A 26,684-nucleotide genomic window follows, 5' to 3' on the forward strand; every position below is an offset into this window, starting at 1 on the left:
TTGAGGTGGTGGACGTGGTGTTAAGGTGGTGGATGCAGGTGGACACTCCATCAGTGTGGAGCAGGAGAAACCCGGATCCCTGCGCCGCACCCAGAGCCAGTCCCCTCGCGCCGTCCACCGCGAGTCGACAACTCAGCCGTTTGCACTGAAGACGGGCTACTGCGTCAAGCAGGGGGGCATGGTGCGTACCGCAGGCTCAGCGTGTTGATGCTGCTACCACTGCTGCTAGTGCTGCCCTGTTCCACCAAATATTGGACATTATTAACGCATAATTCACGTGTGTAGTACAACTCTTTTTACCCATTATCTTATCAACATTGTTCAAGATGAAACTGTTATTGTCATTACTATTCTCTGGACTTTGGCTGGTGTCAGGAGCTAAAGGATGTTTCGTGTCACCACACCTAATGTTGTGTTCACCTCCGTAGTCTTGGTTGCGTTTGTGTTGTATGTACGTTGGACTTATTTTGCACCTTACGTAGCCAACCTTGCTAATCGGAGGTGCGGGTGGCAATCCGAGGTCTGTTGTGTCTCTGTGCTGTGTTTCTGATGTTATTGTGGCTTGCAATGTTCAACGTTTTGAGATGCAATTTATGTGAATAACATTATTATTTGATTTGAAGCTTTCGTGGCTGCAGTATTTACTCTCTGGTTCTTTCGGTAAAGTCACGTAGATAGAAAATAAATTAAATAATAGAATACGACGTTTCGATTGCAACACAAGCAATCGTCAGAAAAATTTACCAGGCTCTCATAGGTCCATTCGCTCTTTCTCTCCCCCTGCCGCCGCGGGGTGGATTTCCACACAACTCTCTCATTGACATGCTAATTTCTCTGCTCCAGCAGACCCACCTCTCTCTCTGCCCCACCCCCTCCGTCTCTCTCTATTTAAGGCCACAACACAGAGGCATTGGGTCTCTGTGTGTCTATGTTGTGTGTCTCTCTCTGTGTGTCTCTGTGTTGTCTCAATCTGATTATGTGTCTGTCTGGTGTCTCCGTGTCTTTGTTTTGTCTCTCTCTCAAATGTAGTTCTACCTGATGATGACTGCTTGTGTTGCAATTGAAATGTCGTATTCTATTATTTAATTTATTTTCTTTCTACGTGCCTTTACCGAAAGAACCAAAGAGTAACATTATTATTGTATGCTCCAACCCTGCTCAGTCCTCTGCATGAAGAGTGGGAAAACCCTCCGGTGTAGCCGCGGCATCGAGGCCTCATTTCACAAAGCAACGCAGTCTGCGCGCTCACTGGCACTGCTGACGCGCGCACGCACCGACTCAGAACCCTGTGGAAAGCCACAAGGAAGCTGACGATATCTGGAGCTCCATTCTCTAGTCGGTCGTACTGGAGACTCCCTCCAAATACAGCCTGAGCACGTTTTGGCTACGTAGGGTGACAAAGAAGTTCAACATACATACCTATCCTGAGCCTATCTCTCATTGCTATGGAGCTTTGAAATACACTCCCCACTGAGTCATTATATTGTCTGTACCTTATTTTTCAGCATTTAGAAATATACATTTGTGTTACGAGTTTTGAAGTCGTTTTTTTATATTTTACAGATGAAAACCTGGAAAAGGCGCTTCTTTGTACTGAATGAATGCACCATTAGTTACTACAAGTCTGAATTTGTAAGTATTCATATGCTCCATAAATGAAAGTTGCAAAGTGAACCGAGTTTAATTGTGAGGAAAGATGTAATTAATTTACAGGAGAATTAAGCCCTTTCGAGGGCGAATCTCATTGCAATTAACTTTCTCAAAGGCTGGGCAGTGCCCTCTGCTGGCCGCGTCACGGCGGTGACGCGGGGCTGTCTCTACCGTGGCGGTGCCATCTGCGGCGGCTGAGGACGCCTCGCCGTATTGGCGGTCGTTGGTATCCGTGTACGACGCTCACTCCATTGGCTAGAGTCCAGAGTCCAGGATGGCTGACGAGGAGCGGACTTCGAGGTCACCGCCTTGCTCCCATCCCGACGAGTGCTTGGGCGCCTCGCGAGTCCCCTTGTGGCTCCGTATGCTCGCCCGGCGGGCTTCACGGCGGCAGTGAGTGTGCGGAGTGCCGTGCCGCCGGGCTGCTTGGCGGTGGCCGCGTCGTAGCGACGCGCGCTGCACACGCGGGGTGTGTGCGCACTGCCCTTCTATCCCCTGCCATCTCTCGCAAGCTAAAACTTCCTGCTGGTTCTTGGCTGCCAGTTTGCATTTTGACACAAGCGTGTGGATGTGGCAGAGTGGCCGACTTGCTGGCACAGCCCACACATTGCCTCGAGACCACGCTGCTCTCGCTCACATTCGTAGCCATCTGGCTAACAGCAGCAGCTCCTTATCAGCAAGAATCTGACAGCTCTTTAATGATGACGACTTCAATTAGCCACTAATTCACCAGAAGGATACAGGTTGCAGCTTTGTTTGGAGGTGGTCGAATGTTAAAGTAACATTTTTCAAGAACAAATGTTATATTTGACATAGGTTCTGTTGAAACAAGTCTACGGGTTCCCCTCTGCTTAATCACAGGAGAGAGACCCTCTGCGCACCATTCTAATAAAGGACATAATCAAGGCAAAAGAGAACAGCCATGGGTAAGGTGTGTGTGTTTGTTTTTATGTGTGTGTGTCTGTGTTTATTTGTGTGTCTGTTTACTTGTGTGTGTAGTGATATGTGTCTGTGTTTACTTGTGTGTTTGTGTGTGTGTCTGTTTACTTGTGTGTAGATGTGATGTGTGTCTGTGTTAACTTGTGCGTGTATGTAATGTATCTGTGTTTACGTGTGTGTGTGGGGGGGCAGCAGTAGTGTCACGGTTAACGCACTTTGCTACGGACCCGACGACATGAGTTCGATTCCCACTCCCAAATAACACCAGTGACAATTATCCGAACTAGTCCTGGGCCTCTCTTAAGTCGACTCGGCCTCAAATTAGTACCTGGTTCAATGTGTAAACATCACCACTAAGGAGACAAAGGTGGGCATGGTGCTGGCTACCCATCTCCTCGTGTGCCATGCTTGCCTTCATAGGTGCTCGCTAATAGCACTTGCCCTAACAGCCTGTGTGGGCTACATGGGGGATCTTTGTCTTTGCCTCCCCCTAATGTAATGTGCCCCCCGCCCCTCAGTTTGCTTCACTGTTCTCCCTGTAATCATTGCACTCCCCTCTAACATCGGTTTACTCGGCCTGTACTCTGGTGAATTAATTTAAGTTTTACTTTCAATTAATGTCCAAGAAAGTCAAAGTGCCACAGCGACCCCAACTCTCTGAAGTAATGAAGTCGTGTAAATGTGACGCGATGAGACCTCGCTGAGGTACAGGAGGAGACCTGGCTTAGGAACGGGTATCGCAGGGAAGCTGAGCAGTGCAAAGTGGCATAACCTAAACATCAAAAACACAATAAATCAGGTTTACATACACAAATGTAACTTTTCTAAATATAACTGGCCTTTAATGCTATAAATACCACTAATACCAGTAATACCACTAACCAAATGATGTGTTTTCCCGGGTGCAGGGAAATACTCAGGAGAGACAACTTGTTTGAAATCGTCACAAGCAACAGGATTTTCTACATCCAAGTGAGTCGTCGTCGTCACTGCCACGGCCGCGGTGCCCCTGGGTCTCCCTTCATTGCCGCCCGCTCAGGCCGCGGCCACGGAGCTGTGGCGAGGGCCGCGAACGAGCCAGGGGAAGGCAGCGAGTCGCCCCCTCGCCACCCCACGGTTACTGTGACGTGCGGCGACGGTCCGATTCGAGAATGCGTCTTTGACTTTCGATAGTAGGTTGGCGTAGCCATTGTGGCGAGCCGTATTTGTTTGTGGGTGAGGCCGCATTGTAGTTTTATGCCCCCTTCTAAAACGTTACTTGCCGGTCCCACAGAGCCGTGCACTTGTGACACCGTGACCAAGGGATTCTGAGATTTACACAGCTTTTAGATCATGTAAGATGTTGTAAAGTTCTGACCCGCCCCTACTTGACATCCTCCAGTATAAATATTCAGATTTTGATTCTGAACCATATGTATGTATGTTGAACTTCTTTTGCACTGTACGTAGCCAACCGTGCTAAGTGGAGGGGCAACTTCCTCTTCACAGTCATGTCAAAATTGGTTCGCGTAAAAAAATTGTTACGTAACCCGTTAAAAGTATTTTAAAAATCAAAACTTGACTGATGTGTCTTCTCGATGTTGTGCGTACAAGTATAGGATGTAGTCTTTCTCCTGGTATGAATACATGGACAAAAACGACTCAACGGTTTGATGCCTGTGCTTGGTTTGTGTTGTGATCAGACAGAGAGTCCGGAAGAGATGCACAACTGGATCAAGGCCATCTCAGGAGCCATCGTGGCTCAGCGGGGCCCAGCACGAGCTGCAGCCATGGTACGCACGCTCAGCTCTCAGTGATCGCGGCTCTCTGGGCTTCCTTGCCCACATCACAAAGATAAATATCCCACATATAGCCTTTCCTGACTGTTGGGGCAAGTGCTGTTAGCGAGTAGCAACCTATAAAGGCCGGCATTGCTTATGAGGGGGTGGGTGGCCAGCACCACGCCCGACCGCCTTTGTCTCCCCGGCGGCGATGTTTACACACCACACTCGGACTCGTTTAAGGCTGAGTCGACCTAGGGGAAGCCCAGGACAGGTTCAGATATTCGTCACCGATGTTTGCCGTGTCCACATTGCTCACTTTCCCACCTACGTATCTCCTCGCCGCAACTTTGTGAAGTAACCCCATAAGCACAGACCCAACGCAGAAGATCTCTGGGTTTGATCTTCCACGAAGATCATGGTCCACCCTAAACTGCATCCGCTCAAACCATGGCAGATGCAGATACCTGATGCACAAATGGAACATTTTAAACTCTCCATTGTGCGACTGTGGTCATCCAAAAACTTTAGTCCGCCGGTGTGTTGAAGAGTAAATCCACAACATTTATAATTTTTAAGTACGACATTTTGCTGGTAATTACATCCAACATCATCGGTAGTGAACTATTTGTCTTTTGTCAACGTGACACATTTTTTACTGATTGGCTGTGTCGGGTGGTGGAGGGTTACGACACATTTATAAATAATGCAATGTAACCCAAAAACGTTTATTATGAATCTTATTATTATGGTTCTTGCACTTTTTTACTCAGGAAAGTTTTGATGAGTCTCAATACTTTTTTCCAAGAGTGTCCTGCCAAGTGTTCACAGTCGCAGGCGATATTGCTGCTGTGTGTGATCCATTTGAGATATTTTAAGGTAAATCTTCAGTAATGGGATGTTTGGCCCAAACCAGTCACACTGGATGTGTTTCACTATGGGAGGAAACTGGAGAACATGGAGGAAACCCACGCAGAACAGAGGGAGAGAATACAAACTCAACACAGGAAGGGTGCAAGTTCAGTTTCTGGTTGGGGATTGACTGAGCTCACGAACCCTCATCAATAAAGTGAATTCTATTTTATTTTATGTTAAGTTAATAGTCATTGTTGATTTGAAGCTTTCGTGACTGCAAGAATCCATACGCTTTGGTTCTTTCGGTAAAGTCCCATAGTTAGAAATAAAATAAAACAAATCACGACGTTTCTATTGCAACAGAAGCAATCATTATCAGGTGGGAAAACCACAGCAAGAAAAAAATAGCTGAAGTGGGAGAGAGACATGTCTCGGACAGTGTCCGCGAACACAAGGCAGATCTGAAACATGGCAGAACCAATTCCTCTGCCGTAGTTGACCATTGTTATAACGCTGTGGGCTCGCATGATATTGTTCCGAGACCAAGTTACTCTGCAAACCTTCGGCCTACTATCAAAGGTTTGTTCATGAAGCCATCCGGATATATAAACATAGACATGACTTCAACCGAGAAGATGGATACAAATTGAGCAATCATTGGAAGGATGTTATTAACCAGGTCTAACCTTAACTGCTTTATGGTCGTGTCTATCAAATCTGCTGGGTACTTGTCTATTTTTTAAATCCGTTTTATTAAGTTCGCTTGCTTGCTTGCGCGCTTACGACCGTGCAAATCTTTCGGTCGTTTTTTAACCCACTTTCCGTGATCCAATGGAGCTGACATTTTGCACACAGACTCGTTGTGCGTGACAATTTCTTTTCGTGAAATTTTTTTTCAAAAATGTTACACTTTTTAGGAAAAAAAAAATTATATTTAATTACCAATTGCTTAATGGTGGCAGGCAATCATCTGACCCATAGGTGACAGCCATCTCAAGCCAGAGGACGAGAGGACTCTAGCCGCTCATTTCAAAGACCAATGTGGGCTGGGTTGTGGCCCATTGAACACGCATATAAAGGATTTATAGTGAAAAACTTTGTTTTTACGGGTTAATTTTTTCCAAGTTAATTCCCCCCCCCCGCATCCCCAGCTCTCTCGGCCTCCCACTTTTAGCCCCGCCCACTTCCCCCCCCAGCCCCACGTCCTCTCTCCCCCTAGCACTCATGGCGCCCCCCTACCCCCCCCTCTCTCCCCCCTCTTGCCCCTCTTGCCTATATAACCTCCTGCCACGGCAGCTCTCTCTCCCACTTCAGCAATTTTTTTTTGCTGTGGTTTTCCCACCTGATGATTGCTTGTGTTGCAATCGAAACGTCGTGATTTGTTTTATTTCATTTCTAACTACGTGACTTTACTGAAAGAACCAAAGAGTATGAATAGTCATTGTGTTTTGGATAATCTGGCCCCTGCCATGAGAATGTGGAATTTTCACCATTGGCTCAGGACCTCAATTCCCCATTTACTCCGCTTGAGTTGGAACCCATCTGGCAGCTCATACCAGAAGCTAGAATCTTAAACTTTGCGACTCAATCTGTCACCATCTTCAACCACGCTTTTTTTGGTTCATGATCGCCCAATTTGCTTTTTTACTGGCTTCCTCAAAAAAGAATAGTTTACTCGAAAATACGTGTTCATATTTCCTTTTATACTATTACGATGAGTAGCGATGGCAGCTTTTTCCCCAAATTACCAAAAAGTGGGAGTCTTCTACAAACAGGCAAGACAGGAAAGACACGTGAGAGGATCTGTTGTGATTCCGAGGGGGTTTGAGTTGAAGGGAAGCTGACTCAAGCACAAACCGCAGCTGCTCATCTCCCGGCGCAGCTGAACCTGAAGTGTGTGCGTTTCACAATCTGAGGCTTTTATGAAGTTTGCGCGATAGACAAATAACCGGTCCACACTTCCATCATTCGTGAGCGTAGACATCTTCACGGCGCTGCGTGCTGGCTTGTACAGCTTGTAGCACGTGCATTGAGGGAGTTGTCATTTGATGTCGCTACGAGCCTCTTTTTACCCTTTCCACCGCCGCGTCCCTCAATGGCCCCAGCGGTGGTAGTGGCGGCCCATCTCCTGCGCGCTCTCGTGCTGCTGCTGCTGCTCGCCCCTCTTCTCACCGCCTCGCTTCCTGGCCCCCCCGCCAGCATGCGCAGTGGCAGTGCCAATCACGGTTCCTCCACCACGAGGAGGTGTATCACTCATTGTTCATGTTTTGCATTGAGCAGGCCCACGTGGAGGGGGGTGGCTCTCGTCTGTAATGTCCGCAAACCAAAGAGCTGTCGATTACAGACCCGACAATGCTGTTGAGACTGTGCTGAAAGTGGAAACGTGTCCAGAGGGTTTAGGAGTTGAAACAGATGTTCCTGGGAATCATTGCTGCAGAAGTCGTCCATTCATTGGCTGATGTACAAACTCAGTAATTTGTGCGTGGAGAGACTGACTTTTTGTCTGGGTTGTTTTTTTGCAAGGACTACTGTGTTTGCATTCACTTAATTTTTTTCCAAATCCACAATGTAGGTTTTTTTCCCAGCGTAGTTTAGGATAAGACTTTAAAATACAGTGACTAACCTTAACTTCCTCACCAGCATCTATGACTTAATTCTCACGTCTCATCGTTACGTTAAAGAGTTGACACAATCAAGACTCTTGTTTTGGTGCTGTAACCGTGAGAATTGGCGTTGGACAGTGAAATGTAAATCTATCTGATTCTGGTTATCGGTGCTGCTGTGTTTTGTCTATTAGTCGTGCAAATACTATGCGCCGTCTTCACAGTGGACGTTACAGATCACGTGATGTCATTCATAAGAGTAGGCCATTGTGTGCCAGCATCATGGTCCACATTTTAAACATTACAGTTCATGTACTAAAATGGAATATCCATTGCAATCATCACCCGAGACTGCAAAAACGTGGTAGAATCCTCCTGAAAAATAATGCAGAGACTCAGGCTTTCCTGGGTAAACAAGCGTTATATTTATAATAACAACAATAAATAATAAACATTTGTTATTAGCCCAGAATTTTGAAACTCTTAAGTTGGGAGTTTTCTTTGGTTTACATTCCTATTGGTGAACTTCCCAGGGAGTCTGTGCCCTCTGTATGTCTTTGTGGACGCTGTCTGGCACCGTCCCTTCACACAAGTCTGGCTCCTTGTGAAATCAGTCGTGCTACAGTTGCTGCTCGTGAGACATGGGCCAACTTGTGTGAACGTGTGTGGTGTTGGCTGGCCAGTCTGCACTCCGTGGTGTGGCCTGTCAAGGTTGGAATGTGTAGTGGTTCATTCGGAGATTGAAGATTTTTGAAAGGTACAGCATTTTCATTCAGTGATGGGAGCCACAATCCCACGACGGTGCGAGCTCGGGTCCCCTAATCCACGCGGTAGTGACGGGACGCTATAGCGGCGGCTATTTTGCAATGCTCGAGAGAGCAGAACCAGTGAACGCAGCAGGGGTCAGCCGCAATGCAACAAGGTATTTGATACAAGTCTGGGTTGTATTTGGCCCAAATACTAGACATTGTTGACCATCCACCAAAGCTACCTGACCACTTCATATAGCCTTGCTGTGCACCAAGCCTGGCACAAGTGCCCTGATGACTTCACTCTGCAGTGAAGGATTCCAGCTATTGCAGTGCGTTGCTGTAGTACCGAGCTCATGGTGGTGGAAGGGTATCGTGTGGTGAGAATAGGGGGCGTGGTGGATTATTACAAATGCATGAAGGAAATTGCTTCAGTTTCAAATTAAATACATTTACTTACGGTCTGTTACAGCTATGTAGCACGATTAATTGCCTAAACCGCACCAAGACTTATTCTAAATCGTGGTTCGGTGTAACTCCTCCAGACTCAAATAACCAAAGAGTTGTGGGAGAAACGTTGCAAGCCGGTCTGCACTGTCACCTTGTTTACGTTGTCTTGTTCGTCTCCTTACATGTCGTGTGCTTTCCAACGTGTCTCCTATACGTCGCGGTGTCCTCTTGTTGATTTTCTCTATTGCGATTTTTGACGTATCTTTCAGATGAGAGAGGCCAGACGGCTGTCTAAGTCTTGTTTACCCAGGTACCTCTTCGACCCCCCCCCCCCTCTTGTCAACTCTCATTGAGCTAACAGCTTGACTAACCAACTGACTTCTAATCTCATCACTTTACACCTTCCGGAGGCGTGGAATGACTCCGTAATTTGAAACGGTGTCGTCAGCTCTTAACCCCATTCACCGGTGCCACCGACGCATGGCGTGGTCCCTCTCCCCCCGTGTTGAGCGCATGTTCCCACAATGATGCGTGCCCAGGTGCTTCCTGCCGGGCAGATTGGGCAACCGCAGTGCGCCGAGGAAGCCGAGTTACGCAGCAGTGACATCGGCGGTCTCCCTAACCACCAGCGACATCAGCCGCTCTCTGCTTTGACCAAATACTCGCAAATAGCTTGAGCAAATTACCTGTTGGTGCCATTGTAGTGGATTATGTAGGAGCGAGTGTGTTGGTGTGGATTAGCTAGTGTTGCCGTATACATACACGGCGCCGAAGGCTTTATAAAATCGTTGACCATTTTGAAGATCTTCTTGGTTCTTTCGGTAAAGTCACGTAGAAGGGAAGTAATAAAATAATAAAAATAAAACATAATAAAACAATTCTCACGACGTTTTATTATGTTTTATTTTTATTATTTTATTACTTCCCTTCTACGTGACTTTACCGAAAGAACCAAGAAGATGAATCCCTGCAGTCACGAAAGCTTTAAATCGAAACATTTTGAAGATGTTGAATCATTGGCCGTTGATGCTGATATCCATACGTCCTAGCTACCACTGTGGATTTACAGCACCATAATTAGAGGACAACACAACCATCATTGAAGGACTCGGTAGGCATGGCACTGTGAATACAGCCTGCATAGAGCACGCCATGTGAAGAATCCCTTTCTCTCCACTGCCTAAAAGGCAAATGGCCTCGATTCAATAGGAAATGCTTCTAAAGTTGGAATTTGGAAAACTATGTTTCATCAAAACTAAATCTTGAGATTAGCTGCCAGCATTGGTCACTCTTTTACAGTGAATTGCCAACCGCCAGTAGCCAAGAACTCCACGAGAAGGCACAGTTAAGTGCTTGGAGTGTTGGCAGAAGACCTCCGGTGTAGAGAGAGGTGCAGTGTGATGTGCCACAGTGGCGAGATGTTAACTCCCTCGCCTGGAATACAAGAAGTTATGGGTTCGATCCCAACCCTGACGCCTGTATATTTGGAGTCTGCGTCTCTCTCCCTGTGATCGCGTGGATTTTTCTGCGGGTCCTCCGGTTTTTCCCTCCACATTTAGAATCAACATGCATTTAGAGTATTTTGCTGCTATAAATTTCCACATGATAAGCCACTTGGTTGAGCTACTAGTTAATGATAGCCAGGTCGCTAAATAGCTCAGTGGGCCGTGCCTGGTAAAAATGTTTAAAATAAAAAAAAGTAGATGTTGGGGGCACTTCCTGCTGACCAGGTCCACACCATGTGCCTTTGTGCTCAAGAGCTACCAAACATCCCCACACCTGGCCTTTGTCTCTCCTGATGAACGCCTTCAGCTAAAAAATAACTTTCATTTCTGTTCTCGAGGGAAAATGTAATTGTTTTTGCTGTCATGTTGACGGAGCTGTGCCTCCACGGGCAGGATCCATTGGGTTTGTGAGAGGGACTCCCAAAGCTTCTCGTTATCAGTTGGCAGTTAACGTTTATACAGTTGAATTGCAGGAGTAAGTGGGTAGGTGCGATTTATTTAAAACATTTCAAGCTCACTCTGTTTCTCAAGGGAGAGCTGGGGAGGTACAATTGCAGGAATACAGGTATCTGAAACAACATTGCACACATCCAGAACAGTGAATACAAATTAGTACCATTTACATAGAGAGGAGTTCCAGTAATGCAGTTGTGAATGGTTGGTTCTACCACGTGGGGGCGAGGAACCTGCAGCGAGTTGCAGACGTGTTGCGTTCACCGTTGAGCCGCCGCTGCTGTCTGCTGACGCCTGCATGCACACACACGGAGTCCCCTGCTGTGGACTGTACGGGAACGCTTGCATGCGGTGCACCGTGCGCACGGCCGTCGCGGCCTGGGTTTTGGCAGAAGAATATTCTTCCTTGTGGGATGCAATTTGTGTTGATGTTTTCGGACTACGCTAATTCACTTTCTGGCATGAACAGGCTTTTAGCAGTGGCGCACCACTGAAATGTATAACATTTCGCCACAAAATGATGTTGAATTGCAAAGCGTGGAGGTGGTGGAGGTGGTGGTGGTGGAGGAGGTGGTAGAGATAGAGGTGGAGGTGGTGAAGGTTGTTGCAGTGGGGTGGCTCGGCGTGCTGACGCCCTGTCACGGCAGCGAGCCGAGTGCCTGTGCGTGCGCAGCCAGGACGCAGCTCCCGGCTGCCAATCCAGCGGCTCGTGGGGCAGCGGTGAGTGGACGGTGTCTGGTGACCAATCACCGCATAAAACAAAGCGTAGAGGTTAAACTCGTTTTTATGTTAATAAAGTGAAATGTTTCGAAGTGGGTCGTAGTGCGATATAATTGGTTGTATTTGTTGTTACAGCGATGGTGATTTGTATAATTTGGCTCGCTTGTTTGTAATACACTCTTGTTTCACAACAGGAGTGATGTCACAGTTATCCAATGTCATTCACGTATCAGTGCTGCTCCTGGTGCTGCCTGTGCACAATCGCCTCCACAGTTGAAGAATCTCAGTGTCACAGCAGCTCTTAGCTCTGTTACGTGTGGAGAAGAAGCTCGAGAGTGCGGTGGTGATGGTGGTGTTGGTTGAAAATGTGGATTTACAATCAGTTGGCAAAACAGTTTGAGGTTGTGATGTTGCCAATGAAAAGTCACAGTTCAGCCCCTGTGAAACTCTACGGAACCATACTGCAGCCAGAGATAGCAATTTGGAAATTAAGTGGAAGATGTAAATATTCTAGTATAATTGATATGATGACATGACAGTGTGATGGAATGTTTTTATGTAGAATGTGATCACATTTTTAAACGAATAACAAGAGTGACATTTGAATGACTACGCAATTATACAGAGGCATGTCCATGGTTCTGAGTAGTGTGTCCCCACCAAAGTGTTGGGAATCTGCTCGAGAGCTCTGTGATGTGGCGCCTGTCACTCTCTGAGCTCCCTGACACGGAGTTCCTGGCGTGCAGAGGAAAAGCTGTGAGTTCAGATGGCATTGTAAGAGATCGCTTAAAATACGAATTCAACCGCGAGCCCTAATTTTGGTGACAGGATGGTAACGCTGTTGTGCCACACAGAAAGAACTGCCTGGGTTCAATTCCCGACTTGGCGCATTTCTGTGTGGAAAGTGTATGTTCTCCCCCCGTTTTGAATGGGGTTCCTCTGGATTCGTCACACGTATCGGTTACACAATATAACCGGTATTGATCAAAACATCCCTATTCTGAAAGATTAGCGGCAAGTGATTCAACTGGGATCACACAGAGCAGCAACGTCACTGACTGCAAACACTTGGCAGGACCCTCCAGAAGAAGAAAGAGTCTTAAGACTCAGGAGAGGTTTTCCTGGGTGAACTCCAAGCACAATGACGCTGTTGTATTAATATGGCGTTAAATACAACTGCATCTCTAAAGGCCCAGAAGCAGAGTCTACATTTCTAGAGAAGAGACAGTCATACGCAGAAGTGGAAAGTCCAGAACCTGGCCTTGAACAGGGGGGAGTTAAGTAAACGATCGCAATTAAAATATATTTACCCAGAGAAGTGGCGATGATTCTCTCAGAGTGAATTCCAGAGCGGACCTTGGCAGGGCGAGCAACATGTGTGGAAGGTCTTCATGGTGGGTGTTGTATAACTGTCCTAACTCTGACCCAGCCCTCAAGTGTACAAAGTGGCAGTTGGCGCAGCTGTTTGCTGGTACAGGACGATAACAGCTCCCTCACTTCTCTCCCCCAAGGCATTTTTGCTCCTTGCATCCACGTGAAGAGAATGGGGACATTGGTACCTCAAGTAGAGAAGCCGTCTAAATGTGTTCATATTTCCGTTGCCCTTTCTCTTGTTCGCTGACATTTTTGTTGCAGATTTTCACCTGACAGGTTTTTTTTCCATGGTGCACCTCAACAGAAGACTCGCCTGGTGATGTGCCTTCATTCTCACCTTTTCCTCTTCATGCTGGTGGCTCGGCAAACACTTTCCACTCAACTCAACGCCCTTTGTATTTACCCACACCTCCGATTAGCATTGTTGGCTGCGTATGTTGCGAAAAGAAGTTCAACATACATACTGTACATTACCGACCCTTGACCCGGGATGTCTCCCTTTCCCCATAGCCGCCGGCCCCATTGTGCTTGCGGAGTGGAGGAGGGCTATGAGAGTGCAATGATGACGTCGTCCGCGGCATTGCATTTTCACGGGGTCGTGAGATGACCCGCGCTCGCCACGCGTTTTAAACGTCATTTGCTAAACAGCTGTCGCTTGATCGCGCGCGGCCCCAAACTGACCTGCGTGCTGTTCCTCCTCGCAGGAGTTTTCAGAGACAGGCGTCGCACCTTCCACTGGAAACTCCGGGGCCAGGGACGCGTACGACGGAGGAGCCACCGATTCCGTGCCCCCCCACGACCGCACGTCCGCCGCAGCCGTCTCCCGCTCGCGACCCAAGTCCGCCGTTTGGCAGCCTCCTGCTGCCTTTGCACAAGCTCGGCAGTGGCAGACACAGAGCATGCGTCTCGGCGGGCAGGGAAGCAGGCAAGTAGGTAGCCGTCTGGCCCGCCAGCACAACCAGTCGGCGCTGAAGTCGGCGTCGGGGCCGTCGCGACACGGAGCCGCAATCCGCCACCTGGCCATCGCCGACAGCTGCGAGGACGAGGCCCTGCCCAGCACGACCGTGTGAGGACCTGTGCTCGCGCAGGGATCCTCTCGAGTGCTGCTCGGTTACGAATCACCTGCCATTGGTTTATAATTCAGCTCCAAAGGGCACAGAACCACTGCGCGTCGCATCCCGGACGAGCGGTGCCCCCCCGGCCTGCGAGGGCCGCGGGCAGCGCCGAGACGGGGCGACGCGTCTCATTCGGGGCGTTTCTCTGCCGTGTCACTGTGGCCATTGCTCGCGGTGACCTGGCAATCTGCTGCTGAAGTACCTTGAACCCATCTCCCGTGAACAAAACACGCGACTGCCATTGTGCCTGTTTAATACGGTGCCATTCTGAGTCATTGAATTTATTTAAGGTAAAGGCACGTATACACGTACCATGAGTGCAGTTCGCACGGTGCATGGCACGCTTGTGGTAAGGCAGCCCGCACCTCTTGCAGCTCCCACAATTGTCGTTTAGGAACCGTTCGTCATGGTTTCCGAACACCAAATGGCCGCCACGGCTCATGCCCTGTGCGGAGAGCACTGCTGGGTGCAGGCCGTGGCGGGTCCAGTGCGGCTCGGAGCGGACGCGTGCGTGTGGGGAGGGCAAGCATGCGTGTGGGCAGGGGGGTGCCTTGTGTGCGTGGGGTGGTGCACAAACGCAATTCCTTATATTGGCAAATCTCAGTGCTCCTTGGGCAAAATATTGGCTGTGAATTTGTATCCTTATTTTATCACCACTTGCACGTTACAGCTGCCTGTCATGTGCTGCTGCTGCTGCTCCTGCTCATGTTTCTGGCTGGAATTCTCGAGCTTCTGGTCTGGAGTTGAATAGTGAGTGGGTGAAGAGAGGACGTGCGTTTTGTGGCACAGTTGCCCAGAATTTCCCTCTGGGTTTTTCCAAATCCACCACTTCACCGTGCAGCGAGCGACGCAGCCGTGCATCACCGCCTGCACACCGACACGTGTGTGTGTGTGTGTGCGGTAGTGTAGTGGTGAACGCACTGCGCTACGAACCCAGCGACCCGAGTTCGATTCCCGCTCATGGCCAACACCAGTGACGACTATCTAAACCAGTCCTGGGCCTCCCCTAGGTCGACTCAGCCTAAAATGAGTACCTGGGGCGGTGTGTAAACATTGCCACTGGGGAGACAAAGGCGGCCAGGCATGGTTCTGGCCACCCACCCCCTCGTGCGCCACAGTGCCGGCCTTCAGAGGTGCTCGCTCACAGCACTTGCCTCAACAGTCTGTTAAGGCTTTACGGGGGATCTTTGTGTGTATGTGCGTGTGCCAATTAACCGACGAATACTGCTCTGTGCTGCTTACAGCGCGGTGGGGTAATTGGGGCGGTGACGCGGCCCCGCTATCACCGCGGTTCGAATCCCTGGGCTGCCCTGATGAATGCTGCTGTGGGTGTATTGACCGTGATGATGACGCTACACGCCGTCCGCTTCACTCACAAGTGGACGTTAAAGATCCCCGACGTCATCCGCAATAGGAGGCCGTTGTGTGCCAGCATTCACCTCCAAATTTTCCAAATTCAAACATAACACCGCAAATTACTCCTGTGGGATTATACACGCAGTAATCCAGAGTGAAAGTGAGACTCATTCTGGTCTCTTGAGTTCTCACCTGGTGGCTAAGTAAATGAAACTTGAACTGTAATGAAGATAGGGTAATATATATTTTTTTATGTTGAAGGATAATAGAGTGGTGTATATACTTTTTTACGTTTTCGTATACAGTATAACGTGTTTGTAATGCACTGTCTTGATTGAAAAATGTAACTTTTTGGATAACTTGGTTAAACCCTGTATCTGTATATGTATCAGTATTGATTTACTTGGTGAATGAGTGTTTTATGAAAAATGTTGAACAATGTAAAGCCAAAAAGCAGCCGGTTTGAGTGGGGAACGGATCAAACGGACACAGGCCACGTGCAATCGCTGGGTAACCTGCAAGCCACCACCCTGCGGTGACTGATCAATGAGCCAAATTCCCAAAGATCAACGTCGGCAGAGGAATCACGTTGATATTTTAAAATAAAGACTCCGCTTTTGACGACGCGGGTGCTGTTGATTTGTTTGTGTGCCACGTTCGCCGCTCGTTGCAGAGGTTCTCTGAATCCCAGTGGCCGCCCTCCTCACTCCTGCTGGGGTGGGTGTAGTAACCGCGCTAGCGCTAATCACTCAGTGACACTCACAGCGCTGTCACTAATCACACAGTGACACAGCGCTATCACTAATCACACAGTGACACTCACAGCGCTGTCACTAATCACTCGGTGACACTCACAGCGCTGTCACTAATCACACAGTGACACTCACAGCGCTATCACTAATCACACAGTGACACTCACAGCGCTATCACTAATCACTCAGTGACACAGCGCTATCACTAATCACTCAGTGACACTCACAGCGCTATCACTAATCACACAGTGACACTCACAGCGCTATCACTAATCACTCAGTGACACTCACAGCGCTATCACTAATCACTCAGTGACACTCACAGCGCTATCACTAATCACTCAGTGACACAGCGCTATCACTAATCACTCAGTGACACAGCGCTATCACTAATCACTCAGTGACACTCACAGCGCTGTCACTAATCACTCAGTGACACAGCGCTGTCACTAATCACTCAGTAACACTCACAGCGCTATCACTAATCACTCAGTGATACTCACAGCGCTATCACTAATCACACAGTGACACTCACAGCGCTATCACTAATCACTCAGTGACACTCACAGCGCTGTCACTAATCACTCAGTGACACTCACAGCGCTGTCACTAATCACTCAGTGACACTCACAGCGCTATCACTAATCACTCAGTGACACACCGCTATCACTAATCACACAGTGACACTCAGCGCTATCACTAATCACTCAGTGACACTCCCAGCGCTGTCACTAATCACACAGTGACACTCACAGCGCTGTCACTAATCACTCAGTGACACTCACAGCGCTATCACTAATCACACAGTGACACAGCGCTATCACTAATCACTCAGTGACACTCACAGCGCTGTCACTAATCACTCAGTGACACAGCGCTATCACTAATCACTCAGTGACACTCACAGCGCTGTCACTAATCACACAGTGACACTCACAGCGCTGTCACTAATCACACAGTGACACAGCGCTATCACTAATCACACAGTGACACTCACAGCGCTGTCACTAATCACACAGTGACACAGCGCTATCACTAATCACACAGTGACACAGCGCTTTCACTAATCACACAGTGAAACAGCGCTATCACTAATCACACAGTGACACTCACAGCGCTATCACTAATCACTCAGTGACACTCACAGTGCTATCACTAATCACTCAGTGACACTGACAGCGCTGTCACTAATCACACAGTGACACAGCGCTGTCACTAATCACACAGTGACACTCACAGCGCTATCACTAATCACTCAGTGACACTCACATCGCTGTCACTAGTCACACAGTGACACAGCGCTGTCACTAATCACACAGTGACACAGCGCTGTCACTAATCACTCAGTGACACTCACAGCGCTGTCACTAATCACACGGTGACACTCACAGCGCTATCACTAATTACACAGTGACACTCACAGCGCTATCACTAATCACTCAGTGACACTCACAGCGCTATCACTAATCACTCAGTGACACTCACAGCGCTATCACTAATCACACAGTGACACTCACAGCGCTATCACTAATCACTCAGTGACACTCACAGCGCTATCACTAATCACTCAGTGACACTCACAGCGCTATCACTAATCACTTAGTGACACAGCGCTATCACTAATCACTCAGTGACACAGCGCTATCACTAATCACTCAGTGACACTCACAGCGCTGTCACTAATCACTCAGTGACACAGCGCTGTCACTAATCACTCAGTGACACTCACAGCGCTATCACTAATCACTCAGTGATACTCACAGCGCTATCACTAATCACACAGTGACACTCACAGCGCTATCACTAATCACTCAGTGACACTCACAGCGCTGTCACTAATCACTCAGTGACACTCACAGCGCTATCACTAATCACTCAGTGACACTCACAGCGCTGTCACTAATCACACAGTGACACTCACAGCGCTATCACTAATCACTCAGTGACACTCACAGCGCTGTCACTAATCACTCAGTGACACAGCGCTATCACTAATCACTCAGTGACACTCACAGCGCTGTCACTAATCACACAGTGACACTCACAGCGCTGTCACTAATCACACAGTGACACTCACAGCGCTATCACTAATCACACAGTGACACTCACAGCGCTGTCACTAATCACACAGTGACACTCACAGCGCTATCACTAATCACACAGTGACACAGCGCTTTCACTAATCACACAGTGAAACAGCGCTATCACTAATCACACAGTGACACTCACAGCGCTATCACTAATCACTCAGTGACACTCACAGTGCTATCACTAATCACTCAGTGACACTGACAGCGCTGTCACTAATCCCACAGTGACACAGCGCTGTCACTAATCACACAGTGACACTCACAGCGCTATCACTAATCACTCAGTGACACTCACATCGCTGTCACTAGTCACACAGTGACACAGCGCTGTCACTAATCACACAGTGACACAGCGCTGTCACTAATCACTCAGTGACACTCACAGCGCTGTCACTAATCACAGTGACAATCACGGCGCTGTCACTAATCACTCAGTGACACTCACAGCGCTGTCACTAATCACAGTGACAATCACGGTGCTGTCACTAATCACACAGTGACACTCACGGCGCTGTCACTAATCACTCAGTGACACTCACGGCGCTGTCACTAGTCACACAGTGACACTCACAGCGCTGTCACTAGTCACACAGTGACACTCACAGCGCTGTCACTAATCACACAGTGACACGGCGCTGTCACTAGTCACACAGTGACACTCACAGCGCTGTCACTAGTCACACAGTGACACTCACAGCGCTGTCACTAATCACTCAGTGACACTCACGGCGCTGTCACTAGTCACACAGTGACACTCACAGCGCTGTCACTAATCACACAGTGACACTCACAGTGCTGTCGCTAATCAAACAGTGACACTCGCAGCGCTATCACTAATCACACAGTGACACTCAGCGCTGTCACTAGTCACACAGTGACACAGCGCTATCACTAATCACACAGTGACACTCACAGCGCTGTCACTAATCACACAGTGACACTCACAGCGCTATCACTAATCACACAGTGACACTCACAGCGCTATCACTAATCACACAGTGACACAGCGCTATCACTAATCACACAGTGACACAGCGCTATCACTAATCACACAGTGACACTCACAGCGCTGTCACTAATCACTCAGTGACACTCACAGCGCTGTCACTAATCACACAGTGACACTCACAGCGCTATCACTAATCACACAGTGACACTCACAGCGCTATCACTAATCACTCAGTGACACAGCGCTATCACTAATCACACAGTGACACTCACAGCGCTATCACTAATCACTCAGTGACACTCACAGCGCTGTCACTAATCACACAGTGACACTCACAGCGCTATCACTAATCACTCAGTGACACTCACAGCGCTGTCACTAATCACACAGTGACACTCACAGCGGTATCACTAATCACACAGTGACACAGCGCTATCACTAGTCACACAGTGACACAGCACTATCACTAATCACTCAGTGACACTCACAGCGCTATCACTAATCACACAGTGACACTCACAGCGCTGTCACTATTCACTCAGTGACACTCACAGCACTATCACTAATCACTCAGTGACACTCACAGCGCTATCACTAATCACACAGTGACAATCACAGCGCTATCACTAATCACTCAGTGACACTCACAGCGCTATCACTAATCTCTCAGTGACACTCACAGCGCTGTCACTAATCACACAGTGACACTCACAGCGCTATCACTAATCACACAGTGACACTCACAGCGCTATCACTAATCACACAGTGACAATCACAGCGCTATCACTAATCACTCAGTGACACTCACAGCGCTATCACTAATCTCTCAGTGACACTCACAGCGCTGTCACTAATCACACAGTGACACTCACAGCGCTATCACTAATCACACAGTGACACTCACAGCGCTGTCACTAATCACACAGTGACACTCACAGCGCTGTCACTAATCACTCAGTGACACTCACAGCGCTATCACTAATCACACAGTGACACTCACAGCGCTGTCACTAATCACACAGTGACACTCAGCGCTATCACTAATCACTCAGTGACACTCACAGTGCTATCACTAGTCACACAGTGACACAGCGCTATCACTAATCACACAGTGACACTCACAGCGCTATCACTACTCACACAGTGACACTCACAGCGCTATCACTAATCACTCAGTGACACTCACAGCGCTATCACTAATCACTCAGTGACACTCACAGCGCTATCACTAATCACACAGTGACACAGCGCTATCACTAATCACACAGTGACACTCACAGCGCTGTCACTAATCACACAGTGACACTCACAGCGCTATCACTAATCACACAGTGACACTCACAGCGCTATCACTAGTCACACAGTGACACAGCGCTGTCACTAATCACTCAGTGACACTCACAGCGCTATCACTAATCACACAGTGACACTCACAGCGCTATCACTAATCACACAGTGACACTCACAGCGCTATCACTAATCACACAGTGACACTCACAGCGCTATCACTAATCACACAGTGACACTCACAGCGCTATCACTAATCACACAGTGACACTCACAGCGCTGTCACTAGTCACACAGTGACACAGCGCTATCACTAATCACACAGTGACACAGCGCTATCACTAATCACTCAGTGACACTCACAGCGCTATCACTAATCACACAGTGACACTCACAGCGCTATCACTAATCACACAGTGACACTCACAGCGCTGTCACTAATCACACAGTGACACTCACAGCGCTGTCACTAATCACTCAGTGACACTCACAGCGCTATCACTAATCACACAGTGACACTCACAGCGCTGTCACTAATCACACAGTGACACTCACAGCGCTATCACTAATCACACAGTGACACTCACAGCGCTATCACTAATCACACAGTGACACAGCGCTATCACTAATCACACAGTGACACAGCGCTATCACTAATCACACAGTGACACTCACAGCGCTGTCACTAATCACTCAGTGACACTCACAGCGCTGTCACTAATCACACAGTGACACTCACAGCGCTATCACTAATCACACAGTGACACTAACAGCGCTATCACTAATCACTCAGTGACACTCACAGCGCTATCACTAATCACACAGTGACACTCACAGCGCTATCACTAATCACTCAGTGACACTCACAGCGCTGTCACTAATCACACAGTGACACTCACAGCGCTATCACTAATCACTCAGTGACACTCACAGCGCTGTCACTAATCACACAGTGACACTCACAGCGCTATCACTAATCACACAGTGACACAGCGCTATCACTAGTCACACAGTGACACAGCACTATCACTAATCACTCAGTGACACTCACAGCGCTATCACTAATCACACAGTGACACTCACAGCGCTGTCACTAATCACTCAGTGACACTCACAGCACTATCACTAATCACTCAGTGACACTCACAGCGCTATCACTAATCACACAGTGACAATCACAGCGCTATCACTAATCACTCAGTGACACTCACAGCGCTATCACTAATCTCTCAGTGACACTCACAGCGCTGTCACTAATCACACAGTGACACTCACAGCGCTATCACTAATCACACAGTGACACTCACAGCGCTGTCACTAATCACACAGTGACACTCACAGCGCTGTCACTAATCACTCAGTGACACTCACAGCGCTATCACTAATCACACAGTGACACTCACAGCGCTGTCACTAATCACACAGTGACACTCAGCGCTATCACTAATCACTCAGTGACACTCACAGTGCTATCACTAGTCACACAGTGACACAGCGCTATCACTAATCACACAGTGACACTCACAGCGCTGTCACTAATCACACAGTGACACTCACAGCGCTATCACTAATCACACAGTGACACTCACAGCGCTATCACTAGTCACACAGTGACACAGCGCTGTCACTAATCACTCAGTGACACTCACAGCGCTATCACTAATCACACAGTGACACTCACAGCGCTATCACTAATCACACAGTGACACTCACAGCGCTATCACTAATCACACAGTGACACTCACAGCGCTATCACTAATCACACAGTGACACTCACAGCGCTATCACTAATCACACAGTGACACTCACAGCGCTGTCACTAGTCACACAGTGACACAGCGCTATCACTAATCACACAGTGACACAGCGCTATCACTAATCACTCAGTGACACTCACAGCGCTATCACTAATCACACAGTGACACTCACAGCGCTATCACTAATCACACAGTGACACTCACAGCGCTGTCACTAATCACACAGTGACACTCACAGCGCTGTCACTAATCACTCAGTGACACTCACAGCGCTATCACTAATCACACAGTGACACTCACAGCGCTGTCACTAATCACACAGTGACACTCAGCGCTATCACTAATCACTCAGTGACACTCACAGTGCTATCACTAGTCACACAGTGACACAGCGCTATCACTAATCACACAGTGACACTCACAGCGCTATCACTACTCACACAGTGACACTCACAGCGCTATCACTAATCACTCAGTGACACTCACAGCGCTATCACTAATCACTCAGTGACACTCACAGCGCTATCACTAATCACACAGTGACACAGCGCTATCACTAATCACACAGTGACACTCACAGCGCTGTCACTAATCACACAGTGACACTCACAGCGCTATCACTAATCACACAGTGACACTCACAGCGCTATCACTAGTCACACAGTGACACAGCGCTGTCACTAATCACTCAGTGACACTCACAGCGCTATCACTAATCACACAGTGACACTCACAGCGCTATCACTAATCACACAGTGACACTCACAGCGCTATCACTAATCACACAGTGACACTCACAGCGCTATCACTAATCACACAGTGACACTCACAGCGCTATCACTAATCACACAGTGACACTCACAGCGCTGTCACTAGTCACACAGTGACACAGCGCTATCACTAATCACACAGTGACACAGCGCTATCACTAATCACTCAGTGACACTCACAGCGCTATCACTAATCACACAGTGACACTCACAGCGCTATCACTAATCACTCAGTGACACTCACAGCGCTGTCACTAATCACACAGTGACACTCACAGCGCTATCACTAATCACACAGTGACACTCACAGCGCTGTCACTAGTCAGTGAGGGGGTGAGTGTGTGAGGGGGTGAGTGAGGGGGTGAGTGAGTGGTGAGTCTGTGAGGGGGTGAGTGTGTGAGGGGGTGAGTGAGTGCTGAGTGAGGGAGTGAGTGGTGAGTGTGTGAGGGGGTGAGTGAGGGGGTGAGTGAGTGGTGAGTGTGTGATTGGTGAGTGTGTGAGGGAGTGAGTGTGTGAGTGGTAAGTGTGTGAGGGGGTGAGTGAGTGAGTGAGTGGTGAGTGAGTGGTGAGTGAGTGATGAGTGTGTGAGTGGTGATTGTGTGAGTGGTGAGTGAGTGAGTGAGTGGTGAGTGAGTGTGTGAGTGGTTAGTGAGTGATTGAGTGGTGAGTGTGTGAGTGGTGAGTGAGTGGTGAGTGAGTGGTGAGTGTGTGTGTGAGTGAGTGATGAGTGAGTGAGTGAGTGGTGAGTGAGTGGTTGGTGAGTGAGTGAGTGAGTGGTGAGTGGCTGAGTGAGTGGTAGTGAGTGGTGAGTGAGTGAGGAGGTGAGTGTGTGAGGGGGTGAGTGAGTAGTGAGTGTGTGAGGGGGTGAGTGCATGAGGTGGTGAGTGAGTGGTGAGGGGGTGAGTGAGGGGGTGAGTGAGTGGTGAGTGTGTGAGTGGTGAGTGTGTGAGTCGTGAGTGGTGGGTGAGTGAGTGTTGAGTGTGTGAGGGGGTGAGTGAGTGGTGAGTGAGTGAGTGGTGAGGGGGTGAGTGAGAGGGTGAGGGGGTGAGTGAGTGGTGAGTGAGTGAGGGGGTGAGTGTGTGAGGGGGTGAGTGAGGGGGTGAGTGAGTTGTGAGTGTGTGAGGGGGTGAGTGTATGAGGGGGTGAGTGAGTGGTGAGGGGGTGAGTGAGGGGGTGAGTGAGGGGGTGAGTGGTGAGTGTGTGAGTGGTGAGTGTGTGAGTCGTGAGTGAGTGAGGGGGTAAGTGTGTGAGTGGTAAGTGTGTGAGGGGGTGAGTGAGTGGTGAGTGAGGGGGTGAGTGAGTGGTGAGTGAGTGGTGAGTGAGTGGTGAGTGTGTGAGTAGTGATTGTGTGAGTGGTGAGTGAGTGAGTGGTGAGTGAGTGAGTGGTGAGTGTGTGAGTGGTTAGTGAGTGATTGAGTGATTGTTGTATCTATGCCCTGTTTTCCGTTATTAATATTAAGAATAATTAAAAAATATATATATTTTTTTAAATTAAATAATGAAAACAACCCACTACAAGCACACCAGGAATCTGTGAAACGGCCATTAAACTGGTAAGAAGTCGGTCACAGAGAGGTCAGAGACATCCAGATGGACAAAGATCGATGGCCTGACCTCCCAAGACATCTTGAGATGCACGGAGGGGGTGCAGAGCAGAGAAAAACTACTTTTCCTTACCGAAAAGTAGAAACTTAACAAAGAGAATTAACCAACAAACAATAGGTTTTTTTATCATTAGTAATCTAACCTATATAATTCATTTTTTGTCTGTCTGTCTATCTGTCTGTCTATCTGTCTGTCCGTCCGTCTGCGTACGCTCCCTTGCGGGGGATGTAGCTCTCGGACCGTGGGGTTCGCCGAGATTAAATTTTGCAGGTGGGCACGCCCCCGGCCCCGCGGTAAACTTAGGCATTTCCGATTTTTCGTCTCTAAACTTAAAATCGGCCCGATTATCGATTTAGTGCGATTTCTTTTTATTTATTTATTTAAAGCTTTATTTATTTATTTAATATCTCCGACCGGCGCGGACCACGGCGGTTGCCCCTGGCAACGGGTAGCAACAACTTCGCTGCGGGGTGGACGCCATTTTTAATTCCCGTTAAAAATATGCGCACGCATTAACACGCGACTCTGAGGTAAATTCATCAAAGTTTCACGTCCTCTTCACTCCCCCCACCCCAATGTGTGCAATTACTATTATAGGGTCGGTAGATAATAAAATTATAGAGATTAGACAGTATTATTGTAGCGCGGGGGGGGGGGGGTTAACGGCCCCAGTACCCAGCCTCAGCCGGGTGGGCAATCTAGGCGAGGCCGGAGGCTCTGCACGGTACTAGGCCTCGACACGCAAGTCTGTCAGGCGTCGACTTTGTGGTATAAACTCGATATACCCCAGCGTTGCCCGGGGGAAAAATACATTTAAAATCTTCTGAAAACTTTAAAACATAACATCCCAATGAAAATACAACTGTGTAATTAAAACTCTAAACCCGACCGCGCCAAGAATCGATTCTCTGAATCGCGAAAAGGAATCGAAGGTTGTAGATTCATTTGGAATCGCCTTATTTCCGTTTAATATTAGTTGGTTATAGAGTTGATAGAAACTGCTACGAATGGGAAATATCCGGCGTTGACCGGGGCTAAAATATAATTAAAAACTCCTGAAAACTTTAAAACATAACATAACAATGAAAATAAAACTCTGTAATTAAAAATGGAAACCTCCTATGCGCCAGGAATCGATTCTTTGAATCGCGCAAAGGAATCATCGAAGGTTGTAGATTCCTTTAGGATCGCCCTTAACATGTGGTGAGGGGGAGAGTGGTGAGGGGGAGAGTGGTGAGGGGGAGAGTGGTGAGGGAGAGAGTGGTGAGGGGGAGAGTGGTGAGGGGGAGAGTGGTGAGGGGGAGAGTGGTGAGGGGGAGAGTGGTGGTGGTGAGGGGGAGAGTGGTGAGGGGGAGAGTGGTGAGGGGGAGAGTGGTGGTGGTGTGGGTGAGTGGTGAGGGTGAGGTTGAGTGGTGAGGGTGAGTGGTGATTGGTGAGGGTGAGGGTGAGTGGGGAGGGTGAGTGGCGGTTGTTAGTGGTGATTAGTGAGGGGTGAGTGGTGAGGGTTAGTGGTGAGCATGAGTGGTGAGGGTGAGTGTTGAGCGTGAGTGGTGAGGGTGAGTTGTGATTGTTGAGGGTGTGATTGGTGAGGATGAGTGGTGAGTAGTGAGGGTGAGTGGTGAGGGTGAGTGGTGAGTGGTGAGGGTGAGTGGCGGTTGTGAGTGGTGATTAGTGAGGGGTGAGTGGTGCGGGTGAGCGTGAGTGGTTAGGGTGAGTGGTGAGGGTGAGCAGTGAGGGTGAGCAGTGAGGGTGAGTGGTGATTGGTGAGGGTGAGTGGTGAGGGTGAGTGGTGAGCGGTGAGGGTGAGTGTTGAGGGTGAGTGGTGAGTGGTTAGGGTGAGTAGTGAGGGTGAGTGGTGAGCGTGATTGGTGAGTGGTGAGCGTGACTGGTGAGGGAGAGTGGTGAGGGAGAGTGGTGAGGGAGAGTGGTGAGGGAGAGTGGTGAG

General features: G+C 48.6%; 1 protein-coding gene and 1 long non-coding RNA gene across 6 annotated transcripts in view; one reads left to right on the forward strand and one right to left on the reverse strand.

Moving 5' to 3' along the window:
* The window catches only part of PLEKHA1 (pleckstrin homology domain containing A1), a 42,516-nt gene extending 26,366 nt beyond the window's left edge, over positions 1–16,150 (forward strand). For 3 of the 5 annotated variants that reach the window (XM_078855659.1, XM_078855660.1, XM_078855662.1), the window contains exons 7-12: positions 26–181; positions 1,564–1,632; positions 2,512–2,576; positions 3,498–3,561; positions 4,272–4,361; positions 13,763–16,150. In XM_078855659.1, coding sequence (XP_078711785.1) covers positions 26–181; positions 1,564–1,632; positions 2,512–2,576; positions 3,498–3,561; positions 4,272–4,361; positions 13,763–14,128 — 810 coding nt within the window. In that variant the 3' untranslated portion in view covers positions 14,129–16,150. Of the gene's footprint in view, positions 1–25; positions 182–1,563; positions 1,633–2,511; positions 2,577–3,497; positions 3,562–4,271; positions 4,362–9,275; positions 9,317–13,762 lie in introns of all 5 variants that reach the window. The other 2 variants (XM_078855663.1, XM_078855664.1) reach the window with 2 other exon arrangements.
* On the reverse strand, positions 11,053–13,781 carry LOC144931603 (uncharacterized). The gene is made up of 3 exons (XR_013636580.1): positions 13,740–13,781; positions 11,202–11,258; positions 11,053–11,080 (listed from the first exon to the last, which is right to left on the reverse strand). It is a non-coding gene; the product is annotated as an uncharacterized LOC144931603 (long non-coding RNA).
* Positions 16,151–26,684: the final 10,534 nt, after the last annotated feature.

The sequence above is a fragment of the Lampetra fluviatilis genome, chromosome 4, assembly GCF_964198595.1.
Source record: "Lampetra fluviatilis chromosome 4, kcLamFluv1.1, whole genome shotgun sequence".
In the NCBI taxonomy this organism is placed as follows: Eukaryota; Metazoa; Chordata; class Hyperoartia; order Petromyzontiformes; family Petromyzontidae; genus Lampetra; species Lampetra fluviatilis.